The sequence below is a fragment of the Phocoena phocoena genome, chromosome 16 (genome assembly GCF_963924675.1).
Source record: "Phocoena phocoena chromosome 16, mPhoPho1.1, whole genome shotgun sequence".
In the NCBI taxonomy this organism is placed as follows: Eukaryota; Metazoa; Chordata; class Mammalia; order Artiodactyla; family Phocoenidae; genus Phocoena; species Phocoena phocoena.
In genome coordinates this window covers 83,835,237-83,851,323 of record NC_089234.1, presented here as the reverse complement: position 1 = coordinate 83,851,323, position 16,087 = coordinate 83,835,237, and the positions used below count along the sequence as shown (strand labels likewise).

The window sequence follows — 16,087 nt, the reverse complement described above, 5'->3', positions numbered from 1 at the left end:
CGGGACCCTGGCAGTGGCGGGCTGCACAGGCTCCCCGGGAGGTGGGTGTGGATAGTGACCTGTGTTCGCACACAGGCTTCTTGGTGGCGGCAGCAGCGGCCTTAGCGTCTCATGTCTGTCTCTGGTGTCAGCACTTTTAGCCGCAGCTCGCGCCTGTCTCTGGAGCTCCTTTAAGCAGCGTTCTTAATCCCCTCTCCTCGCGCACCAGGAAATAAAGAGGGAGGAAAAAGTCTCTTGCCTCTTCGGCAGGTCCAGACTTTTACCCGGACTCCCTCCCGGCTAGCCGCGGTGCACTAACGCCCTACAGGCTGTGTTCACGCCGCCAACCGCCAACCCCAGTCCTCTCCCGGCGCTCCGACTGAAGCCCGAGCCTCAGCTCCCAGCCCCGCCCGCCCGGGTGAGCAGACCAGCCTCTCGGCTGGTGAGTGCTGGTCGGCACCGATCCTCCCTGCTGGAATCTCTCCGCTTTGCCCTCTGCACCCCTGTTGCTGTGCTTTCCTTCGCGGCTCCGAAGCTCCCCACCCTCCGCCACCCGCAGTCTCCGCCCGCGAAGGGGCTTCCTAGTGTGTGGACGCTTTTCCTCCTTCACAGCTCCCTCCCGCTGGTGCAGGAACCGTCCCTATCCTTTTGTCTCTGTTTATTTTTTTCTTTTGCCCTACCCAAGTACGTGGGGGTTTTCTTGCCTTTTGGGAGGTCTGAGGTCTTCTGCCAGCGTTCAGTAGGTGTTCTCCTCTGATTCATTTTTGAGTTAATTTTTCTGAGTGGCATAAGATAGGGATGCAGTTTTATCTTCTACATGTGTTTATCCAGTTTTCCCAGCAACATTTGTTGAAGAGACTATCATTTCTCCACTGCATGTTCCTAGCGTCCTTATGAAAATGTGAGTTGACTGTATATGTGGAGGTTTAATTCTGGGCTCTCTATTCCGTTCTGTTGGTCTGTGTGTCTGTTTCTATGCCAGTATCATGAAAGTATGTTTAAAAGCGCCTTTAACGGTTTATTTGTGTGTTTGTGGATGGAGAAAACAAGTGATTTTTGTATGTTGATTTTGTATTCAGCAACCATGCAAAATTTATTATTTCTAGTAGTTTACCTGTGCTTTAAAAAATTTTTATGTATACAATCATGTCATCATGAATAATGGCAGTTTTATTTCTTCCCCAATCTCTTATTTGTTTGTCTTGTTTGTTCAACAACTTGTAGACTGAATAGGAATAATTGTTAAATAAGAGTGGTGATAGTGACATTGTTTCCTCATTTCCCAATTTACAAGGACCAACATTTCTCCTTTTTCTCAGATAAGCAAGTTGTCTTCTACAGTCAGCTCTCCATATCTGTGGGTTCTGCATCCACAGTTGGTTGAATACGTGGATCAAAAATAGCAATACTTGGGGGTGTCCCTGGTGGCGCAGTGGTTGGGAGTCCGCCTGACGATGCGGGGGGTGCGGGTTTGTGCCCCGGTCCGGTAGGATCCCACGTGCCGCAGAGCGGCTGGGCCCGTGGGCTGTGGCCACTGAGCCTGCACGTCCGGAGCCTGTGCTCCACGGCGGGAGAGGCCACAACAGTGAGAGGCCCGCGTACCGCAAAAAAAAAAACCAAAACAACAACAACAACAAAAAAAAAAACAAGCAAAAAAACCAATACTTGGAAAAAAATTCTGGAAGATTACAAAAAGCAAAACTTGAATTTGCTGAATGCTAGCAAACATTTACATGGCATTTAAATTGTATTTACAGCTACTTACATAGCATTTATATTGTATCAAGTATTGTAAGTAATCTAGAGGTGATTTATGTATATGGGAGGATGTGCATAGGTTATATGCAAATCCTGCACTATTTCATGAACGGGACTTACATAAATAGTTCCAGGACTTACATCCTGGAACACAGGATGACTATTCCTAGTTTCCTGAGAGTTTCTGTCATAAATGAACAATACCTTTTATCAAATGCTTTTCTTATTGTTTCTACTGAGAATACTTTTTTCTCCTTTATTTTATGAATATGGAATATTACATGGATTTAATTTTAAATGTTAAGCCTACCTTATTTTCCTGGAATCAACCCAGATTGTGATATATCATTCTTTTAATGTTCCAAACTGAATTCTGCTTGCTATTATTATGTTTTAGATTTTTTTCATCCATGTTCAGGAAGGTGCTTGGTCTGTAATTTTCCTTTCTCATAATGTCGTTTTAGATTTTGCTACTTCTGTTTTGTTGGTCTAATAAGTTGGGGAGTGTTCTCTCTTTTTCTGTTCTTTGAAAGAATTTGTGTAAGATTGATGTTATTTCTTCCTCAAGGGTATACGCAGAATTTGTCCTTCTAGCCACCTGAATCTGAAACGTTCCTTATGAAACAGTTTTAAAAGTTTTAGTTTAATTTCAGTTATGGGCCGATTCATATTATTGTATTTTGTTTCTCAATTTTGGTAAGTTGCATTTTTAAAAAGAATTTATTCATTTCATCTAATATTTTTAAATGTTTGATATAAAGTTTTTTTAATATTTACTTAACAGTTTTTACTCTCTGTAGGAATCGGGTTTTTTTTCATTTCTGACAGTGGTTAATTATAGTTTTCCTTGATAATACTTGTCAGAGGTTTTCAATTTTATTAGCTTTTTTTAGAGCACTTCTTTTGGGGTTATTTTATTAGTACTTTTATCTATTTCCTTCCTTCTGTCTTTGGACTATATTGCTGGGAGTTTTTCCCTTCTAAATTCTTGAGATGGATATTTAACTTATTGATATTTCAACCTTTTGTCTATTTTTTTTTTTGCGGTACGCGGACCTCTCACTGTTGTGGCCTCTCCTGTTGCAGAGCACAGGCTCCGGACATGCAGGCTTAGTGCCCATGGCTCATGGGCCCAGCCGCTCCGCGGCATGTGGGATCTTCCTGGACCAGGGCACGAACCCGTGTCCCCTGCATTGGCAGGCGTACTCTCAACCACTGTGCCACCAGGGAAGCCCTGTCTTTTTTAAAAGATAAATTTATTTATTTATTTTTGGCTGCATTGGGTCTTCATTGTTGTGTGCAGGCTTTCTCGAGTTGTGGTGAGTTGGGGCTACTCTTCATTGCGGTGGGTGGGCTGCTCATTGTAGTGGCTTCTCTTTGTTGTGGAGCACAGGCTTTAGGTGCATGGGCTTCAGTAGTTGTGGCTTGTGGGCTCTAGAGCGCGGGCTCAGCAGTTGTGGTGCACAGGCTTAGCTGCTCTATGGCATGTGGGATCTTCCTGGACCAGGGCTCGAACCCACGTCCCCTGCATTTTTCTTTAAATTTTTGTACTTGCTTTAAGTGGTTGATCCTCAGTTCTTAACTATATATTTGCCTCTCCTAGTTAGAGTTTCCCTTTCCTATAGATTGTTCCTTCTTTTCTACTTAGATAAGACAGTATCTTTATTTTAGAGTAGGTTTAATATTGATGAACTCTTAGTTTTTGCTTGTCTGAGTAATTCTTTCTCTCTCCTTCATGATAATCTTGCTAGGTAGAGTATCCTAGGTTCCAGGTTTTTCCCTTTTAGCACTTTAAATGCATCATGCCACTCCTTTCTGGCCTGCAACATTTCTGCAGAGAAATCAGCTGATAGTCTTACAGGGTTTCCTTGTACGTGTTTCTGTTTTTCTTTTGTTGCCTTTAGAATTCTCTCTTTAATTTTTGCTGTTTTAATTATGATATGTCTTATTGTGGGTCTGTTTGGGTTCATTGTGTTTGGGACCCTCTGTGCTTCCTGTACCTGGACATCTGTTTCCTTGTTCAGATTTGGGAAGTTTTCAGCATAATTTCCTCAAACACATTATTTATTTATTTATTTGTGGTACGTGGGACTCTCACCGCTGTGGCCTCTTCCGTTGCGGAGCACAGGCTCCGGACATGCAGGCTCAGCAGTCATGGCTTATGGGCCCAGCCGCTCTGCGGCATGTGGGATCTTCCCGGACCGGGGCACGAACCCGTGTCCCCTGCATCGGCAGGCGGACTCTCAACCACTGCGCCACCGTGGAAGCTCTCAAACACATTTTTTAATCTCCTTTTCTCTCTTTCCTCCTTCTGGAACCCATATAATGTGAATATTGGTATTCTTATTGTTATCCCAGAAATCTCTTAAACTGTTTTCATTTTTTTAAATTTGCTTTTCTTCTAGTGTTTTTTTTTTAAATTTCATCTGTTGAATTCTTTATTTCTGATTGGGTCTCTTTGATGTTTTCTAGCTCCTTGTTAAAGTTTTCATTGTGTTGATCTATTCTTTTCCCTAATTCAGTTAACATTTGTATTATCAATGCTTTGAATATTTTACCTGATAAATTGTTTATTTCTGTTTCATTATTTATTTTTTCAGGGGTTTCTCTTGCTCATTCAGTTGAGAGCAGTTCCTCTGCCTTTTTATTTTGCTTAACTTTCTCTGCCTCTATGAATTTAGGTAAAACAGTTACCTGTTGTCATCTTAAAGGGATGTTCCCATGTGGGAATATCCCTGTACAGATTCCGTGTGCCCCATGCCTTTGGAGGGAGAGCTGGATTTGACATGGATGCAAGCCAGGTCTTTCCTCAGGGTGTGCTGGCAGCTCTTACCTTGGTGTAGGGGATGGGGCTGGAAATGGAGGTGCTAGAGCTGAAGCCGGGTGTATGCCAGGACTTCCTCTCTGCTCAGTGGCCGTCACCACCCTATTGGGTGCAGGGTCTGATTCCACGTGGCCAGAGCAGACCCCCTGAATGTTGGCCCCGAGCTGCTGTTTCCTTTAAGTCTGTGTTTTTCCCTCTCCCAGCGCCAGGACCCTTGCCCCAGAGTGGGGTGTGCTGAAGCAAGTGGGGCCCGTGCAGGCCTTTGGCTCCTAGCTGTTTGCAATGTGCTGCCTGTGCAGGAACCTGTATTTGTGTGCCCACTCCGCTCAGACGCTGCCTTGGGAGCAAGTCCCCTTTCCCCTCACAGCCGATCCCCGCCCCCAGCCTCTGCCGCCCCAAAAGTGGTCCGGAGCCACGTCGCAGGGCGGCTGGGCTAGTGTGGACTCTCAGAGTGTGTTAGGGGGCGAGGTGTGATGAAGCGGCCGCCATCAGAATCTGGGCTGCTTCTGAGGCTCTGCTTGAGTAAGCTGCAACAGTGGTCACTGCTGCCCCACCCGGACTCTGTCCTGGGACCGGGGTCCCTCTGTGTCCCATGTTAGCATCCTTTCCACAGTCATGCCTACCCCAGATCCAGCCCTACAGTGTTATGTGGATTGAGTGGGGCTGGAGTGTTCCTTCAGCTGGGGCTGGGGAGCTTGGCAGGATGGTCAAGGGAAAACCAGCAGCCACTAGACAGACCTCTCTGCCTTGGGGGTGCACTTCCAGTGCTCGTGTACCTCACAAGTGGAGTCCAGGCTTCCCTCAGCCCTCCTGTTATCATCCTGGCCGTCCTCCAACCAGCCAGGGGAGCTCACCTTCCCCGCATCAGGCACCAGGACTGGGGCCCCCAATCTGTGGCTTAAGCTGCTCACCCCCAGGGAGGATTTCTGCTCATATAATCTCCCTTCTCCCGAGTCCCCTCCCAGGCACAGGTCCCAGCCCAGTTGCTCTCCTTCTCTTCCTATACGATTGCATGTGTATCTTTTTTTTCTTTTTTTTTGCGGTACGCGGGCCTCTCACTGTTGTGGCCTCTCCCGCTGCGGAGCACAGGCTCCGGGCGCGCAGGCTCAGCGGCCACGGCTCACGGGCCCAGCCGCTCCACGGCATGTGGGATCTTCCCGGACCGGGGCACGAACCCATGTCCCCTGCATCGGCAGACAGACGGACTCTCAACCACTGCGCTACCAGGGAAGCCCCATGTGTCTTTTTTACAGCCTTGGTTGTACAGCAGTCCTTCTGCCAGTTTCCAGTTAGTTTTCAGTGAGATTTATTCCACATGTAGATGTGTCTTTGATGTGTTCATCAGGGGAGGTGAGCTCCACATCCTCTTTCTCTGCTACCTTGACTGATCCCCTGTTACAGCATTTTAAAAAGACCAGAATTTTAAAAAGACTAGAATCTTATAGCTTCCAATGATACTGACTCCTTAAAAAAATAGTCCATTTACTGCTTTTTGTCATTAATCTGTTTTTTTTTTGTGGCTGCTTTTAAAATTTTATTTTTACCGTTTCATCCAAAAGTTGTGCTATATGCACCTATGTGTGGTTGTCTTACATTTATTCTCTTAGGCTTCATAGGGTTTCTTAAATCAGTGACTTGAATGCCTTCTCTCATTTTTAGAAACTATTTATTTATTTATTTAATTTTGGCTGCTTTGGGTCTTTGTTGCTGTGTGCAGGGTTTCTCTAGTTGCGGCGAGGGGGGCTACTCTTCATTGCAGTGTGAAGGCTTCTCATTGCAATGGCTTCTCTTGTTGTGGGGCATGGGCTCTAGGCACGTGGGCTTCAGTAGTTGCAGCACACAGGCTTGGTAGTTGTGGCTCACAGGCTTTAGGGCGCAGGCTCTGTAGTTGAGGCACATGGGCTTAGTTGCTCCACAGCGTATGGGATCTTCCTGAACAGGGCTTGATCCCGTGTCCCCTGCGTTGGCAGGCGGATTCTTAACCACTGAGCCACCAGGGAAGTCCCCTTCTCTCATTTTACAATGTCATCAGCCAGAACCTCTCTTCAAATTATGCTTCAATGTTATTCTTTCTCTGTTTTCCATTTTTTCTGTCAGTCTATTTACACATATGTTATAGTTTTTCACTGTGTCCCTTGTCTCTTATTCTCTGCAGTATCAGCCATCCTCTTGACTCTGTTACATTCTAGATCGTTTCTTTTGGTGTCTCTTCAAATGCACTAATTCCCTATTCAACTGTTTCTAATTTATCATCAAATACATCTGTTGTATAGTTTAATTTTGGTTATTTTATATATCAGTTCTAGAATTTCTTTTTTTTATTGTTCACGGTTTTGTACTGAAATTCTGCATTTTGTCTTTTATCTTCTTGAGACTCAACATAATTATTTAACAGTATGTGTCTGATAATATCTGATGCACTTGTGTGTCTTTTTCTGTTTATTAATTTTCTTTTATTTTTGATTTGTGTCTCCATGTTTATAGTTATTTTTTATTTTATGCTGTGCAGATACCTAAATTGACATTATCTTTTTTGAGATAGGATTTGTGTTGGATTTTGCCAGGGACCTGGGACACTAGCACTCCAGGCTCACCTGGAGTTACATTCAGGGATTTAGAAAATTTAAAGTTGAATTTCAGCCCTGAGAGGACTGTCTCCTTCTAGTTTACCTTTATTCCTAGTGTGATGGTGTTTTGGATCCTAACCTAAAGCAAGGGTGTCACTAAGAGCAACCTCTGCAGAGACACTAACTTCCAATCCTTTCCTTGATAACCTGCAGTCAAGTTCTCACAGAAGCCCTCAGGGAGTGTCTGCTCCCTAGGTGTTTGTCCTCCCCTGGATTCTTGCTTTTCAATTCTTCCTTAATTTAATACTCCCCTCCCCTTTATTTACATTTATATTTATTCTACTGAGAGGTGTATAAATGTGTGTATGTGTGTGTGCGTGTGCGTGCACACACACACACAAACTGTCATGTTTTTAGTCTCCAGCAGAAGGGCTGGTTCTAATGACCTCTTCTGTCATTACACTGGTTATTATTTTTATAATGCACATACAATTTATAGCCAGTCGCTTTCACGTGTCAACATACATCATGAAGAAAATGTTACAGGGCATTTGATGGGATAGGATTTTAACAACTCTTGCTTACTCTTACATACCATAATTTTCAATTCATAGTGCTACTTTTGGAAATTCTGCTTTTCTCTCTTTCTTAAACATAAATAACACTGAAATAAATATATACTAGTATATGAATATTTTTTACACGTTACTGATTTATTTTCCCCTTAGGGAAAACTTCTTTAAGTAGAATTGCTGGTTCCAAAGGGATCAGTATTTTAATTTCTTAAAAATTAATGAATTTTTAATTGAAGTATAGTTGATTTACAGTGTTGTGTTAATTTCTAGTATACAGCAAAGTGTTTTATATACACACATGTGTATATTCTTCTTCAGATTCTTTTACGTTACAGGTTATTACAGAATATTGAATTTAATTCCCTGTGCTATACAGTATGTTCTTGTTGGTTATCTATTTTATATATAGTACTGTGTATTACAGCACTGTGTATCTGTTTACCCCCAAAATTTAATTTATCTCTCCCACCGCGTAGTAACTGTAAGTCGGCCTTCTATGTCTGTGAGTCATTTCTGTTTTGTAAATAAGTTCATTTTTATCATTTTTTAGATTCCATATAAAAGTGACATCATATGATACTTGCCTTTCTCTTTCTGACTTACTTCACTTAGTATGATAATCTGTAGGTTCACTGATGTTGCTGCAAACAGCATTATTTCATTCCTTTTTATGGCTGAATAATATTCCATTGTATATATTACCACGTCTTCTTTATCCATTCATCTGTTGATGGACACTTAGGTTGCTTCCATTTCTTGGCTGTTGTAAATAGTGCTGCTCTGAACATAGGAGTGCATGTATCTTTTTGAATTAGAGTTTTCTCCGGATATATGTTCAGGAGTGGGATTGCAGGATCATATGATAATTCTGTTTGTAGTTTTTTAAGGAAACTCCATACTGTTCTCCAAAGTGGCTGCACAACTTACATTCCCATCAAGAGTGCAGGAGGTTTCCCTTTTCTCCACACCTTCTCCAGCCTTTGTTATTTGCAGACTTTCTGATGATGGCCATTCTGACTGGTGTGAGGTGGTATCTCATTGTAGTTTTGATTTGCATTTCTCTAGTGATTAGTGATGTTGAGCATCTTTTCATGTGCCCATTGGCCTTCTGTATGTCTTCTTTGGAGAAATGTCTATTTAGGTCTTCTTCTTTTTTTTTTTTTTTTTTGCGGTACGCGGGCCTCTCAATGTGTGGCCTCTCCCTGTTGTGGCCTCTCCCGTTGCGGAGGACAGGCTCCAGACGCGCAGGCTCAGCGGCCATGGCTCACGGGCCCAGCTGCTCTGTGGCATGTGGGATCTTCCCGGCCCCATATCTGTGGTTCCTGTCCATCTGCAGATTCAATCAGACACAGACTGTGGAGCATGGCAGTATTTATAACCCCGTGTAAGTGCACCCTCTCAATTCAAACCCACATTGTTCAAGGGTCAGTGTCCTCTTCCAGGGTTGTAATTTCTTATTTAATTATGAACCAGGGGTGCTTTGGGAAGTCACATTCACGTGTTCTGTCAAGAGCTGATTAAATGGCTACAGTATAATATTAACTGTGTCACGATTGTGGCAAAAATGTATATTATCAGTTTGAAAATGATGCAGTAGTTTAAAAAGTCTACACTATGTTAGTATGAAATCATGTGCAGTATGATTACAGCTGTAGAACATATTAAAAGAAGGATTAGCAAATATTACACCCAGTGGGTGCTGTTGTGTATAGTACTGATTATTTATTGTTTTTTATCTCCCCTATTTCAAAACGACTCTATATAGTTTGCTGTTGTTTTTTAACGATTAAATGATCAATGCAAACCAAAATACTGTGAGTACAGTTCAGGCTACTCTCAGTGCATCTACTGTTTTATCTTTCCAGTCATAAAATGTTCAAATGAGTTAAAGTAGATAAATGGATTTTCCATCAATTCCCTAACATTAATAATGTGTTCATCACCACCTTATTCCAAATAGTATTTACAATGATTAGTAAGAAAAGTAAGATATGGTAAAATAGTAAAATTCAGCCATGAGTGCACAAAAGAAAAAAAAAAGACAAAACTAAGCTGCGGGGGGGAACATAAATGGAGGTAGGAATGAGGCTAATCAGAAGCATACATTCTGGAACTGGAAGACACGTGGCATGCGGGCCATATACCTATTTCAGATTTTCCAATAGCCAGAACAAAAAGCACATCGCGTCCATGGCATTAACAAAGCACAAATAAACTCAGTACCATCCAGGTATTTAATTCCTCAAATGAAGCTGTAAAGTTCCAAGATGAGACCTTTGATCCTCAGAACCCTTCTCCTGAGAGTGCTATGGAAGGGGATGGACACACCCTCCGTGTACTCTCTGAGGGCCTGCTGTATTGTTCTTAGTGGTCACGCCCAGGCTCAGCTGGCTGGAGCAGTTCTTGAGGCTAGTGTGACCAGGTGCAGGCTGAGAGCCGTCTGCTGGCCTGACACAGATTTTTCTCTGTACTCCAGGGATGAAGAGCGTGCATGTAAAGAAATGGTCGTGTGCCGTACTTCGTGGCAATTTTCTACTTTTGTTGCCCTCAGTCAAACTTTCCATGTTTGTTAGGAGAATGCACTTGCTGGGATGTCTGGGATACACGGACTGTATTTACCACTCAAATAGACACCCTTTGGCCTTGAAAGACAGACAGTGGAGCTGAGGCAGTGCTGAGACCTGAGGAGGTGAACAGCCCAGACTAGGATTGTTCCCACATGCAGGGCAGCCCATGGCCACGCACTGACACGTCCTAGGAGTGTCATAGGAAGGGCGGCCATGCCTCTCAGGGAGTAATCTAGATCCTCCCCCATGCACAGAGCGAAGGCACGGTTAACAGAAACGTTACTAAATATTATCGTAAGGTGACAACCAAATCCTCATCTTGACTACAGCAGTTTCAACAAAGCACTCTTAGAATGCCTCACTTCAGTTGTTACAATTTTCTAGTGGGCCCTCTAAAATAAACTATTTGTGAATTGCAGCACTGAATTATTTGGGGGGTTATTATTTATAGGCCAGTTAAAAGATGGGGAAATATCTGCTAAAAGAAACTTTTCTTTTTTAGGATCACTAAGTTGTGGCCTGTTTATGCCACTTTCAGGTTGTGATTTTAAATATTCTGATCTGCCTCAGGTTGAAAGCATGTATTTGTTTTCTTTAATAGGAAGAAATGATCCAGTTCAACAAAAATAAAAACAGACTTTAAGAATTTAAGGCGGTGGAGTAGTGTCAGGGAAAAGTGTTCCTGTTTTAACTCATATAAAACTATGGTGTAATTTGTTAAAAGACACTTTTATTGATCTTGACTCTTCCAATTCCTTAATACTCATTGTGTGTCTGTCATGTATACAGAATAAAACCGGCGGAAAACAAGGGGTATAGGATGTGGTTGGTGACTGGTGGCAGGAAGCTTGCATGTTCTACTTGGGAAAATAACACATTCATGTCTGAAATGTTAAACAGAAATACAACAGAGAAAAAGACATGGGTGGATGGTTGAGGAAATGCCACAGGGCGGTTGTTAATTGAATTCAAAACTTAGTGACAATCAGCACAAATGCCAAGGGAACTTTGCCGACTACACTTTGCTCACCTAGATTCTCAAAATATAGCAAAGATTTCGGGCTGGTTCAACAACCACATGGTGTTGTGTACATTTGATGACAATATTTAATTCCTCTAAAAGGACTTTTTAAAATACAGGAAATGTGTGATTATTCTAATGAAACATAGATTAAAAAAATCAAAACAAGTAGTAGTCATGGTGCTTATACTTGAATCACACCATGTGGTTTTCATAGCTCTTTCCACATAGTGTTTGCACCCGTCTCACTCCAGTCCTGCGAAAAAGACAAGAGCAGGCAGTTTTCCTGAATTACTGGTGAGAACACTGAGGCCTCATAAAGTTATGAGATTTGTCTGGGGTACAGCACTGATTATATCCTAGGAGTTTTATCTGCTCCATATGTTTCTTTATATGGTATAGTTGTGAATAGGTTTAGATATAATGGATCACTTGATACCTTTGTTTTCCATTTGATGCACACGAAATACTCTTCTGGTACCTTGTTAATAAGCAAGTGAAGAAAATGAGATCCCTGGCTCCAGCCGCTGCTCATGTTGACAAACCATCTCTTTTGTTTTATCCTTTTATCTGACAAATTCGTTAATTCAGTAGACATTAAGTGGCTTTTATGGAGTTGTCTTAATATTCTCAAGTGCTTGGGGAGATTTACAGAACTTGTGTACACATCTCACGTGCTGAAGGAGTTCAGGCAGTTGAGGGGTGACGAGCTACATTCAAGACCGTGTTCGGTCACTGATCTGGATCACGTGCTGGTAGCTGTCAGCATAAGGGGTGGCCGGCGTCCTGTCAGAGCTGTGTCTTGGGAGTGGGGAGGGCATACCCCAGCTAGACTTAATCATCGGTTAGATTCCATGGGTGGGGAGGCTAAGTGGGACCTTCTAGTGGAGTGGAGCTTGATTTAGGAAATGCAGGGAGATGAATCTGGGAGGATGAATGGGAGGAATATAGAAAAACTTAAACGACAGGCCAAAGAGTTGACATCTGATTCTGTAGATGTTAAAGAGCCATGCAAGAGCTTTGTGTTTGCTTCTTCTCTCCTCGTGGAGCCACACGATGAAGGAGAGGTTTTGTCATCACAGAGCTGTAATGTATTCCAGTCCTGGGGTGGGGCTGAAAGACTGAAGGACTGGCCGGGCTGTTCTGGCATTTGCAGAGTGGCTTGTAGCAAGCTTCATTTTTCAGTGAGCGATGAAATCCTGAGTGCAAACATTTGTCCCCCTAGCTGCTGGTGCTGCCTCTTTTATGTGGAGCAGATGAAGTCCAAGGCTGAGTGGGTTTACTATTAGGATGGTGACGCTAAGTCAGAGTTCCCCTTTTAGGAAACATACCTCTCGCTCCCCTGGCAGCGAGTGCTTGACTGCTCCTTACATGGAAGGTTCAGGTGATATGGACATGAGGGCGACAGGATTCTGTGCCGAGTGGTTGCCGACAGCCTGGGAGTTGCTTCCTAGACCAGCGCTGGATGCAGCACCGTCAGGGCATCGAGCCTTGACCTCGCCCCTTGCCCATGTCTTACCTTGTTCTTGTAAGAATGATGTCTGATGTTTCTGCTGGTCCATATTCATTGAATTCCTTTATTTTACCAATGAGAGCTCATTTCTAGTATCATGCTAATTAAACCACTCATTTTGCCAATGAAAAGCTACTTTTTTTTTTTTTTTACTAAAGTATTGTTGATTTACAGTGTTGTGCCCATCTCTGCTGTACAGCAATGTGAGTCAGTTATACACATATAGACATTTTTTTAATATTAGTTTCCATTATAGTTTATCACAGGATATTCAGTATAGTTCCCTGTGCTATACAGTAGGACCTTGTTGTTTATCCATTCTAAATGTAATAGTTTGCATCTACCAACCCCAAACTCCCAATCCATCCCTCCCCCACTCCCCTCCCCCTTGGCAATCACAAGTGTGTTCTCTTTGTCTATGAGTCTGTTTCTGTTTCATAGATCAGTTCATTTAGATTTAGATTCCACATATAAGTGATAGATGATATTTGTCTTTATCTTTCTGACTTACTTCACTTAGTATGATAATCTCTAGGTCTGTCCATGTTGCTGCAAATGGCATTATTTCGTTGCTTTTTATGGCTGAGTAATATTCCATTGATGGACATTTAGGTTGTTTCCATGATTTGGCTATTGTCAACAGTGCTGGAAAAGCTACTTTTAATATTCAGTAGGCCAAATAGCAAAGCCTCTGGTGTCAATCAAGGTATGAATACTTGAAAGATGTGACTGGCTGACTGGCTGAAATGCTGGCCAGGTCTGCATTGGGACCCTTCCAATTCAATATCACTGACCCAAGAATCTGAGTTCTCAGTTAGGGCCAGTGACTGTCCCTAAAGGTGAAGTTTAAACTAAATGATCTATCCATTGCATTTTACTGTTGACACTGAAGAATATTTTATGAAGTTCTTAAATTAACTTGTTAAACAAATTACAGAAATATCAGTGCCTCTCCATCCGTTCAGTCGAGTTCACAATTTCAGCGTGGTGGTTACAGCATGTTTTTTGTTATTCTCTCGGCTTTACTTTTTATGTTGATCAAAAGGTTTAGGGAAATATACCTGTAAGGAAGGAAGATGTCACGAAGAGAACCCAGGCCTTGTGCACATTGCGAGCCTGCGTCCTGAAGCAGCTGTCACCCTGAAATCCTAGCGGGCAGTTTCGCAAGGTGTTCACGGGCCTTGGTGTGGCGTCTTTTGTGAGGTTCCCACTTGGCTTCCTGGCACGAGGTGTAGTTATGAGCCTGCTTCTCATTCTGTCTGGATTCTGTTGGTCTGCAGCTGGGAAGAGCTTTCCTTGCCAGATCCCTGCCCAGTTCTTTTTTTCTTGGCAGGTTCATTTACCTTTTTTTTTTTTTTCATAGTTTGTTTCCCAAACAGTCCCCAACCTGGAACCATGATAATCAGTTTCCTGGGCTCCCTGCTCTTGAAGGTGAGGAAGCTGTTATGGTCCTTCATGCCCAGCGCTGCCTGTTCTCTGACCTTGCCACAAGTGTTTAAACAGATTTCAAAGGGACATCGTATTCCTGTGCATTGAAGATGCCTCATCAGGGGGCTCTGTGATTGAGTGGATTTTCTGACCTTGTAATTCCATGTAGGCCCACATGGCCTCCTACCCCCAAAGACAGAGACTTAAATCTTATCGTAGAATAGAATTTGCAACAGGTATGGTTATGAAAATGAAAAGACTGTGAGAAGGAATATTTATGTGATGAATCTACACTGACTTGTGTAAAATGCTGTTTAATGTTTTATGGATGTTTGCATGTATATATATGCACACCACACATATGTTTATGATAGAAATGATGTTGCAAATATCAATCAAGAAGGCTCCATTTTTTTCATGATTGAATTAAAATAGCTTATTATTATTTTTTTGAAATATAGCAAGATCAACTTTACACCTGGGCTGCAGTTAGTCAACCTACACACTCACTGGATTATATAGAAGGGCAGTTTCCCAGGAGAGTCCCAGCTGCTTGGCCACCGTCTAAACCTCCTGATGAAGAACACAGGCCCAAGGATGCTGACACAGGTAGGGCCCCGGGAAGAGTGAATATTCTGAAAGTAACATCGAATAACTGTGCAGTACCTACTGGGTATTGAGTCTGGGTTTCCCTTCAAGTATTTCTTAGATTATAATCTGCATATAACTCAAGCTAAATCACCGGGAAGCTTGTTAAATTGAAAATTCTTATGCCCCATCTTCAAGGCTGCTGAGTTCTGGGGAACGGGACCCTGGGTTGTCCAGTTACTGCAGTGTATATAAAGTCCGAGAACCACTGCTTCGGGGTCCTGCTGTGGCCACCACCCCGGGGGAAGCTGCACACTCCGCATGGGCTGAGAGCTCGGAAAGGAACTTTCTGCCTACTGGCTTCAAGGGTGGTAGCCACCATACCTCTTTCCCCTGTCTCTTCCCTTACTGCTTTCTTTGAACTTTTCTTCGTTTTTTTCTTTGCCTTCAGAGATAACTGACAGAGGCAAAATAGAGAAACATGTTTTACTAAATCTAAATTTTAAGTAATTAAAAAAATTGTTCAGTGTTCAGTTGTAATATTTTTCTAAAAAGTATCTCCTTTTGGTTTTTTTTCTCTTTGTCTCTTGTGTCATCCTAAAATATTTTGTGTTATTTTTGAAGGTAACATGAGATTAATGTCAGCTTTATATGTAGCCTGAAGCTAGGAAAGCACTTTGTATTTATTGTATTGAATTAAGAATCCTATTTTTGTAACAATGTTTTTATGGAATTTGGTCGTTTATCTAACTCATGAGCTCCCTTTAAAGCCAACAATGACCCATACTGTCAGGGACTTTATTCTAGGCTCCTGCCCAAAGGTCTGCAGAGGGGCCTAGTGCTTATAACCTCTGTTTTTCTCCCAGTCCTGGAGCGATGCATTTACCTGTTTCTTCTTTGCACTGAGGCACTTAATGGGGGCCCACACCTAATGCTGCATGTCCCCCTTTCACTGTCTGATGCTTTTGAAACACTGCTTAGTGTTTACTTGGTGGACTATACTCCCTGAAATGAACCACATACAAGAGATGCAATGTAGGACATGTGTTCTGTGTAGGGCTCTGCGTTTCCTGTGGTGCAGAGAACAGTTGATCAAGGGCCAAGGTAGACCTTCCGAGACGAGGGGGTGCTGACATAATAACACATGAAAAAAACAAGCACATAAAAGCAAATTTAGTTTTAAAAGGAAAAGCATATAACTAAAATAATGATCCCATTAAATACACTATTTTATTTGTTTATGTTAAAAATTACTTACTGGTTAGGA

General features: G+C 42.5%; 1 protein-coding gene across 1 annotated transcript in view; it reads left to right on the top strand.

The window, feature by feature from the left end:
• The window catches only part of FMN2 (formin 2), a 321,516-nt gene that overhangs the window by 77,887 nt on the left and 227,542 nt on the right, over nt 1-16,087 (top strand). The window contains exon 5 of the mRNA XM_065893942.1: nt 14,694-14,841. Within this exon, the coding sequence (XP_065750014.1) occupies nt 14,694-14,841 (148 nt within the window). The remainder of the gene's footprint in view (nt 1-14,693; nt 14,842-16,087) is intronic.